The sequence below is a fragment of the Glandiceps talaboti genome, chromosome 4, assembly GCF_964340395.1.
Source record: "Glandiceps talaboti chromosome 4, keGlaTala1.1, whole genome shotgun sequence".
NCBI lineage: Eukaryota > Metazoa > Hemichordata > Enteropneusta > Spengelidae > Glandiceps > Glandiceps talaboti.
In genome coordinates, this window is record NC_135552.1 from 11,177,646 (window position 1) to 11,187,874 (window position 10,229).

A 10,229-nucleotide genomic window follows, 5' to 3' on the forward strand; every position below is an offset into this window, starting at 1 on the left:
TTAAATATACAGTTTCAAGTATAATAATGGTATTGAAATATTTCAAAGAATAACTAACTTAGAATACTTTTTTCATATGGGAAGAGGATATAGTAACCTCTGACCTTTCTTTCAGTCAGTGGGAAACTTGACATGATACAAATATATGTGCAAAAGATAGATGAAAATTTCATTGAATAGACTACTTTTAACATGTATCATCCCTCTCGTGGAGGTGTTCGTGGTGGAACAGACCAGTTTACTTGGGATGACGTGAAATCAGATAAACACAGAGAAAGTTACCTTGGTAAATCTCACACATTTATGTTGTCAATGTCAAGCATGATTTGTACTTTGTAAAACTTGAAAGTTTGTTGATTCACTGCCTTCCATAGGCACTCGAATCAATTGTATGATTTAAAAAAAAATGTGTATGAAATAAGAGCAAATCGGGACTTGCATGTATGTATGTATGTATGTATGTATATGTGTGTATATGTATGTATGTATATATGTATGTATGTATGTATGTATGTATACATACATAATGTGTATATTCCATTAATTATTTTATGACAAAGTATGGTCAGATACATTACATAACAATCAGTAGAGCTGAGGGGCATCATAACAATCATTTATTGATAATTTATATAATTTTACTGTCACCATATACATTCTAGATTGTAAGACATGTCACTCCTCCACCTGTGTGATTGGTGGCTGGTTGGTAGACCATTTTTGAGATTGGTAGTTGATGGACCAGCATACTGTGTCATGTCTTAAAAACTATATTCATAAATCCATATTTTCCACTGCTGCATTTTACTTATGAAATGTGCTGATGATTTGTTCATATTTTTACTTTAAGGTCACTCTGTGAAAGCACCAGTAGGGCGATGGCAGAAGGGCAAAGACTTGACTTGGTACGCCAAGGAAAAGAAGGGAGGCAGTGGACTGACAAAGGCTGAAGAACTAGCTTTGATAAAACAGGCAGAAAAAGAAGCAATGATGGTGGCATTGTAAGTATTACTTCCCCACCTCATCCCACCTCGTACCTCTGGGGCAGGGGCTACTCCCCTTATATGAGTATGCGTATATGTGCCGCCCTTTAGGGGGTGTTTTCTAGCCCTTTGGTCTAAAATGGGGTCTGTTCGTTTCGAGCTAAAGAGTCTAAAATGGGGTCCACTTTCCATTATATTTTTATTTTGCTTGGTCTAAAATGTGGTCCATTGTCCTTTACCAAATCATTGCCATTAAATTGTCTCAAAATGTTGCCTCCTAAGGAAAATATATTTGTCTAAACTTTCATTTTTTTAAAAACCTGTAATGATCTAAAATGGGGTATTGATTTTTGGTCAAAGTTGGTCTAAAATGGGGTCTGGGGTTTCCAGCACTGGCCACACACCCCTACCAGAGCTGGCCCTTGGTACTGCCCCTGGATTCCACCTTTCTGCAAAAGTAACCCATTTACTATCTACCTATCTATCTATCTATCTGTCTGTCTGTCTGTCTGTCTGTCTATCTATCTATCTATCTATCTATCTATCTATCTATCTATCTATCTATCTATCTATCTATCTATCTATCTATCTATCTATCTATCTATCTATCTATCTATCTATCTCTCTAGCTCTCTAGCTCTCTAGCTATATATTAGATCTACCTATCTCTCTATCTAGCTAGCTATTTATCTATCTATCTATCTATCTATATAGCTATCTATCTATCTTTCTTTATTTATTTATTTTACACTACCAGAGAGTGTGGTATGGTACAAATCTTGAAAAACAAAATGTACTAGACAAGGCTCACAGCTCAAAAAGTAAGCAAGCAACTTGCTGCATGGAGCTACTAGAATGAAATGTGTATTTAAAAGTTTAGCATATATGAAATGAAATACATGTACATAGAATTGATATATCCTATCCAAATAAGAAGAGTGTGTTGTCCAAAAAATGGGTTTGTTAATAAACAGACTGTGACCAATATAGACATGATGTAAATACTTGGTGTTTTGCTGTTTTCTATTAAAGAGAATACAATATACAATATAGGTGATTTGGTTTTTGTTACAGAGGATACAAAGTTGTCAAGAAAGAAGCATCAGGATTATCTCAACAGGTCAGTGTTGTGGTTTGTGTATGAATTTGAATATTCTTGTTAAGTTGACAGAGTCTGTGGAACAGAATGGGGAAATCGGGTCAACTGTATCTTCCAGTACTATACCATTACCGTGGTAGGGAATCCTCATAACGTAACTTGGGAATTCAGGTATATTTTACGTACATGTAAATTACCAGCATTAACAAAAACACTGGTAGAGAATGCAGGTAAATGACTGTGGAACTTGGGTAGATTTTACCTAGTACATGTACACCCGTAACAAAAAATACTGGCAGGAAACCCAAGTAAAATTATTTCATGGTTCAGGTAGATTTTACCAAATTACCAAAGGGCTCTCCCAAATTGTCATGGAAGATCAGAAAGGTTGTAATTCCTACAGGACATACATATAGTAAAATTGTCTGACTGACTTTGGTCTTGTTATATAAAAATAAAGCCTACATGTATATGTAAAATTATTGTTTCTGAATATTTCAAGTATACATTGTATATTGATGTGTTGATGTTTTTCTACACATACCCACAATTTTCACAGGAGCTGGCTGAGGTTTGTAAACGAGGAACAACAGAGAGAGATTCCAGAGATATTGAGAGAGTACAAGGAATGGGATATGGAGGGTAAGTGACTTTAAAAATGATTTTGATAAAAACCTGGGATTGAAACTATGGCCTTTAAAGCTGCATTAGCTGTACCTGGAATATCAATTTTGCAATCAGACAGCCAACAATATATTCACTGACAATTTGTTAAAATATTAATAATTCTATAGACATAAACCATAATAGCTAGAGGTCGATTTAGTCCGTAAGTAGTACAGTAGGAGGTTGAAATCTTGATCACATTGGGGTACTGAGTTTTAGGGTGCGGACCCAAAAATGATTTTGATTTATTGTACCATATTATGTGTACATCAACATGAATACATTTACCTACAGGTGATTTGATACTGTGCAGGGTGCACAACATGATGACTAACTACATCATTATATCTAACAAAACAGGTTTTTTTTAATGTGTCAGTTGCAGCTTTAGCAAAGTTTTTATGTAAATGTTTGTCCATTTCAAGTTTAGAGACTCATATTTTGTTTTCTCTATTGCCCCAAAAGTTATGTACAGTTACTGTGGCTCAATCATGATTAGGTCTTCAAATTGCTGAAGGTTTTAGTATGATTTTGAATAGCCATTTCACTGACATTTTTGTTTGTGCTGGGAATTGCTCCCAGCGATTTTCTGCTATGAAGACATATACACACAATCACACATAATGTTACAGAAATCCATTCAGCTTTGGAACTAAGTGACAGGGCTGTGTTGCATGCTCTATATCACATTGCTGTGGAACTGTTAAGGCTTTCCCCCGTCATTCCACAGGCTATCCCAGAGTCAAACAGGCACGGCAAACATAGCACCTGCGGGCTCCGTGTGAGTAATTGTCCCTGACTTTTCAAGTCATTTCTCCAGGAGTCCCCCCAAATTCGCACTCGTCTTGTGAGTGAGACACGGCTGAGTGACACAGCCTACCCATCGAGTCTGTAGAACACTCACCCTGGGTTTGGGTCGGTCACAGAAAAATCCTGTTTCCATTGGGATTCAAACCCATGGCCTCATGACTGCTAATCCTGTGTGCTAACCACTATGCTACAGGGAGCTGTTTTCATTTCACTGATATACGTGATAGCTGTTTTTGTTAAAACTCCTACAATAATTAATACCTAATGTATGAAATGCCACGGTTTCCTGTCCCTCTCTCTGCAATGTGTATGCTTCAACATTATAATTCTCTCCGATGCTAAAGTATGACCAATTGAGAACTTCCCAACCTCGAAAATCCGAGGTTAGTTAATATGCTAAGCTGGTAGAAATGTGTTAATTGGCCTCATCATCTATATCAACAGAAATAAAGAAGTGTCGGGTATTTGCATAATCTTCTTTTCCATCTTTTCATTGTATGCATGGTGCGCTCAGACCACTATAGAAAGAGGTTGTCTTGCTGCTAGATGTTCGGGCTTCTCCCGACGAAGTTCGCTGTGACGGCGAACGCCCATCCTTGTCGTATTGTAAATTCGGAATAACACCTGAGGTCTAGCAGCTAGACTAGGACATGAGTAGCTGTGGCCAGATTCATAGGAAGTATTTATAGTAGGAGCACAGAAACTTCAAAGGCTTATTTATTCTTTATTGTTTAGTATAATGTCGTAGCGTTATTTTACAAATTGTGACGCGAACTTGGCCGCTTTATAATGAACACGCAGGACAATAGCCACCTTAGCTCTGAAATATGATTTGAGAACTCTCTGTCAGCAGTTGTGTCGCAGTTCTCTGAGTGCACATTTCCAAACTTTGACCCGTCTTTTTTACACCTGACCCCATGAAGACGCGACATTACACAAATATCCATTATTTGATAAAATCTGATTTTAGACTCTAGGTTAGATGCTTGCTCTGATTCACTTTTTATGATATTATCCTATAAAAAGTACTCTGTACGTGCGAAGAGTAATATTAGAGTCTAAAATTCGATTTTGTTGGCGTCTGTCAAATCGCTACCTAATCTTGCTGCTAGATGTTCGTGCTTTCTTTCGATACTAATTACTATAAGCGAACGAAGTTCGCAGTGAGGGCTTGCCTTGGATGTTCCATCCTCGATAGCGATGTTCGGTCGTGTGTCGAATTGTATCGGAAGAACATCCGAGGTCTAGCAGATAGACTAATCGCTACCATGAAAAGAGGCCAATGGTTTGCGTGATGTTGAAAATAAAACATCCATATGATTATTATATTGAAACGGCTTAGTGAATACACACAACTAGCACTATAAACGGAGATGTGTTCCAACTCAGACTCAGACCACTAATGAATATTTTCAGTGATCTGAGGTTACACAGACAAGGAACACAAAATTGCAGTCCCGTGCTTTTAAGTTTTATAATGTTTTGCACTCGCAAATCCGTGATCAAAGAATGTACACTTGCTATTGGATCCAGGATAAATAAAGTTTAAACGTTGTAAACCTTTCTCGAATATATTCTGACAGTGATGTTGAATTTGAGGGAAAATTCTGTTTGACAATAGAATAGACTAGCCAAGATTACTGACTACATAGCTCTTCAATGTAAGTGTGAGCAGTGAAGTGAAAACAGCTAGTGTACTTCCCGTTTCTCGGACAAGGCAACATTATATCGCCCTTCACATGCTATTGTTTGTAATTGATAAAACAAAAGGCGTTCTATGGAATATCATATCCCTTCGTCGCTAAAATTAACAGAGACGAGAAAATGACGGAAATGCAAGTTATCGAACATTCAGGACAAACACCTTTTTCAGTTAGAAAAACTTCCCTTTTTGAAATGGAGATTAGTCCCCAGCATCATTTTCACAAACCTGCAAAGAGGCCTTGATTGACACAACATTGTACAGTCATGGACACAGTCTATCTGAGAGACATTCCTTACTGTTCACAAATACAGGCATTTCTACTAGGCTACATCCATTTCGTAGGGTCTATGATCCATCTCAGACCGGTTGACCACTAGTGGTCTGAGGGTCCATGTCGCCCTGCTTGCATACGGAGTAAGTCACCTACAAAGAGACAGTTATGAAACCTGGGCTTACCTGAAATGCTAGTATAGTAGTAACTAAAGATTTAACGCATCTGTGTTCAAATATCAGCAATAAATCGACTATTTAGTAATTTTACCTCGCCTTGGTTACAAAAGTACTAGTCCCAGTCCGGAGGACCAGAAATCCCGAAATCACAAGTTCAATCGTAAAATTTATGCCCAAGCGGACGCCCGATCAAATGTGGCGGAGTTTGTAAGGCGGGACTTTGAAATCAGTCGGAACTGGAAAAGTTCCGATTTCGACACCTTTTGTGATCGTACCAGCGACTACTATCGTCAAAAAGATGTAAAATGAGTACATATTCGACCGATTGCTAATATTTGATAGCTTTATAAAAAAAATTATATGTAATTATTTTGTTATTGGTGCGAAAGTATTTTGTTTTCGCACTCGCTATAGGACGGTTACTTTTCGTAGGACGGTGTTGAGCGAAACGCGTGCACCTTCTGCAAGCAGGACTGTGAGCCATGGTACAACATCTGAGCACAGACAAGGAACACAGTTTCTTGTCTGTGATGTGAGGTACAACTACTGACCATTATCGGATTGAGAGGTGTCAACGAGTTCCAGCAAGATGCTTAGTTTAGACAAACAAGTTTTATTTACACATAGCCCCAAAGCATAGGCTGGTGGCGTTATTCACCATATGGGTACAGGTGTAAGAAGGTGCTAAAAGGTGTTACTTTTAGCATCGGCAGAATTGTAATGAGTAACATTCTAAACAGTCACTCTTCTAGCAGTGTTTGACTTCGTCATTTAGACACACATTTGCATGCAAAGCAGTACAAAAAATAATAATTTATGTCAAAAAGTGCACTCAAAAATTTTTTTGGAAATGGGTTTCATGGGGGTAGTGATGTACTAATTGGTGTCTAGATTATAAATGAATCAGTGTAAGATGATGTAGTAAATGGTGTCATGTGTAAGGCCAAAAAAAGAAAGAAAAAAGAATTGTTTCTGGTCTGCCTGCACTCGCATCACTTAAATACACCCACCCCCCACCCCCGTGTTTGTCCAGCCCATGCAATCTGCAGATCTGTGGGGAAACACAAAAATAACCCTCTGTCCTCCCTACTTCAGTGAAGACAACTGCAGAGCCAATTATAAACAAGCAAATGATATCTACCCCACATACACACTTGCTCTAAAGTAGTAAATAAAAAGAACAGTAACTGCCTTAAATAGTAGATTGAGTGACATTTTTGATGAGAATTAAAAAAAAAAGCATGTCATCACACCATTTTAGACACTTTCCTGGCCAGAAACAATTCTTTTGTTTTACTTGGCCTAATTGAGGTCACGTTTTTTAGAAAGAAATTGCTCTGATTTCTAAAGTAAGTTCAGTCATGTGACAATGCCGTTGGTGTTACTTTTTCACAGTTCAAGAGCACAAAAACTTGAAGTGTCCAAGACTGATAGAGATGCTGAGAAGATAGGGGGTACTGTGTTTGAACATGTCAAGCCAAGTGGTTCATCCATGGCAGAACATGATGAAGAGAGAAGACAAGATAAAAGAGATGGAGATGATAGTACTCATAGGTAAAGTGACTTTTTTACGGTGTGCACCATCTGTCCCCTGTAGAGAATTTCACAAACAAGAAGCAATGACAGGAGCTAACTCGGAGATATGTTTGGGACGATCACAGTGTTGCATAAGTCTCAAAAATAGAATTTTGTTCGTTTAGAACCCCCCACCCCCACCCCCTTGTGTGCTTGTGTGAAATTGTACAAGTTATACAGAGTTTATGCATTGGCACCCACTGTTTTAAAAGGTGTCAAGCTCCTGACTTTTAATCGGTTTCCCATGATGCCTTGATTGAACCATTTCTAATGATCTTCAGGGAAACTTCAAAGAAGAAGAAAAAAGACAAGAAATCAAAGAAGGAAAAGAAAAGAAAGAAAGAAAAGAGGAAGAAAAAGAAGAAACATTACTCAAGCTCGTCAGATTCACAATCAGTTTCATCATCTCCACCAAGAAAGAGGTACTGTAGATAGTACTAAACCTAATACTCTTTAAAAAGGAATACCACTGCAGAAATGAAGGCATTTTCATAAACTTTAGGGTCTGGAGAGTCTTTTCATGATTTTACATCTCTTACATGCACAGTTGCTGAAAAACACCAAATAGGGAACTTGCAATCCAGACTGAGCATGCTCAGACGCAAAGGACTATGGGATTATCTGTGGTTATCATTATACCTAATCTGGAGCTACTGAAAAAAATAACCTCCCACAATGGTCACGGTAACTATGAATTGATCATTTGTGGTTACAAAGAATGTATCAACATTGTTTACAATGCTAATTGATTAGTATTTATTACCACATTTCCCATGATGCAACATTCAACATGGCGGGTTTGCAAGTTCCCTATTGAAACTTTTTTTCCTGTCATTGTTCAGTGGAGGTCCTTACAAAGGATGTGCATTTTCTCACAGGAGTCAGCAGAGATGTATATTTAATAGCGGGACATAAATATTCAAGAGTGTTTATTACCAAAAGTATGGAAACCTGTACCAATATGATAGTCGTGGCAAGAATGAATTTTCATGGACTCTGCATTCACAGTTATTGTGAAATGAAAAATTCTACTCTGAGTCAAAAAATGTTTTAGAAGCAAATCCCAAATTTTCACCGACATTTCGATTTTTTTTTAGGCGACATGATAGTGATTTAGATGAAAGCCAGTCACCTAGGAAACAGAGGACAAGAGACAGTTCATCAGATAATGAGAGGCCAAGTACTACAAGAAGGAGAAGACATGACTCATCTTCAGGTGATGAGACAAGAAGAGATAACAGAAATAGAAGACAGCAACAGTTCAGTGACTCAGATGACAGGATAGCAAGACACAGTGACAGACCGAGAGACAGGAGGGGGGTTAATACCCATCAGAGAACACAAGACAGATATGATGATAGAAGGAATTATAGACCAGAAAAGAGAGAGGAATATCCATCAAGATCTAGGCATCAGTCAGATGATGACTCTAGAACACCCTATAGAAGGGACTCGGAGAAACCAATTGACAGTTACACTAAAATTGATAAGAGACATGACAGTGATTCGTCAGATGACGATACCTGGAATAGACATGACAGAGACAGAGGTAGAGATAGATCAACTTCAAGGACAGGAGAAAGGTCAAGTGGAAAAGGGTATGAAAGTTTCAGACACAGACAAGATACATATACACAAAGAGAAGAAGATAGACGTAGAAGACATCATAGATCCAAATACTGATAATGTAATCAGATTTTTGTACTTTTTAGTGACACTATTTTGCCATTTTGTCTTGTGTTTTTACGAATAAAATTTTAGTTGTGAGGATTACTTTCATTGCAATTGATAGAGAGGTGCTTTATTCCTTGTGGCCAAAATTTTACAAGTTCAAGTGATACGAGATTGCGATAAATACTTCCCCCAATATCGTAATTATGCCCCCCCCCCCCCCAGCAAGAAAAAACAGGAAATTGTGAAAGTTCGCAAAAATTGGTCTTGATTTCATTCGTTAACCTTGGTGTAATGTGTGTACAAAATGTGACATTCCTTACTAATTGATGGCAGCTATTTGAAGTCAAGTCAGCTAGTTTTTTTACTCATATCTTACAAATTCTGGCAATTTAAGGTTTTAGAAAAACATGTCAATGGTGGTGTGGCACAACTGCACATTTATGTAGGGATTCAAGATTATGTTCTTTTTGGAGGATTTGATTGGTTAGAATTTATGTGTGTTCTATACACATAATGTCATAGTCATGTGATTCAAAGCAACATAGGTGTGCTGTATCAGATGATGCCATGTCAAAATGGCGGTCTTCACCTAACTGTTAATACGTGTTAAGTTTTAGTCATTTTGCATTTTCGCATTTTTTATATCAATGTTTGGCGGCATAACAGTAAACTAATTGTTTGCTTTTTCATTTGGGTAGTTCCTGGAAAAATGGCAAAAATACCGACATGTTTAGAAAACAAAGTCATGTGTTTGGCCTTCTGGACAGAAGATGTCAACGTGCGCATGCACATTCTAATGCCTTTCACGTTTGTGTTCAGAACACATAAATAAACACAACTTTGTACACATCATTACATGTACACCTGCACATTAAATGCACCCGCACACGTATGCGTTCTAACATGTATCTAAACCTCTCTTATGTTGCCTAAAAACTTACAATTTCTGACATCAGACCGGGGACAAATGGAACCTGTTACAAACAATGAAAGTAAACAAATGAATTGGATTAATAACACTTGGCATAGCATGTTGGAACAGCAGAGACTTGTATTTACACACCATGGTTTGATAAGAACAGTTTTATGGCCTCTTTATGTGTACATGAAATGCCAGGGGAACTGGAAATTTATTTGTGAACATGAAGTATGAGGTAAAGTGTCCATAAAACTGTTCTTATCAAATAATGAAATGTAATACAAGTCTCTGTACTTCCAACATGCTGTGCCAAGTGTTATTGTTTACTTTCCCTGTTTGCAACAGGCT

At 37.6% G+C, this 10,229-nt stretch overlaps 1 protein-coding gene across 1 annotated transcript; it reads left to right on the top strand.

Annotated features, from left to right (window-relative positions):
- Positions 1-125: 125 nt before the first annotated feature.
- On the top strand, positions 126-9,065 carry LOC144434509 (uncharacterized). The gene is made up of 7 exons (XM_078122969.1): positions 126-286; positions 851-1,001; positions 2,058-2,103; positions 2,642-2,724; positions 7,109-7,267; positions 7,570-7,710; positions 8,386-9,065. The coding sequence occupies exons 1-7, from the start codon at positions 193-195 to the stop codon at positions 8,969-8,971; spliced, it is 1,260 nt and encodes a 419-aa protein (XP_077979095.1). The 5' UTR covers positions 126-192; the 3' UTR covers positions 8,972-9,065.
- Positions 9,066-10,229: the final 1,164 nt, after the last annotated feature.

Excerpts from the sequence above, each read along its gene's own strand:
- LOC144434509 (XM_078122969.1), top strand. The coding sequence starts at position 193 with ATGTATCATCCCTCTCGTGGAGGTGTTCGTGGTGGAACAGACCAGTTT. Across the intron at positions 2,104-2,641 it reads CATCAGGATTATCTCAACAG|GAGCTGGCTGAGGTTTGTAA; the intron begins GTCAGTGTTGTG and ends CAATTTTCACAG. Across the intron at positions 2,725-7,108 it reads CAAGGAATGGGATATGGAGG|TTCAAGAGCACAAAAACTTG; the intron begins GTAAGTGACTTT and ends ACTTTTTCACAG.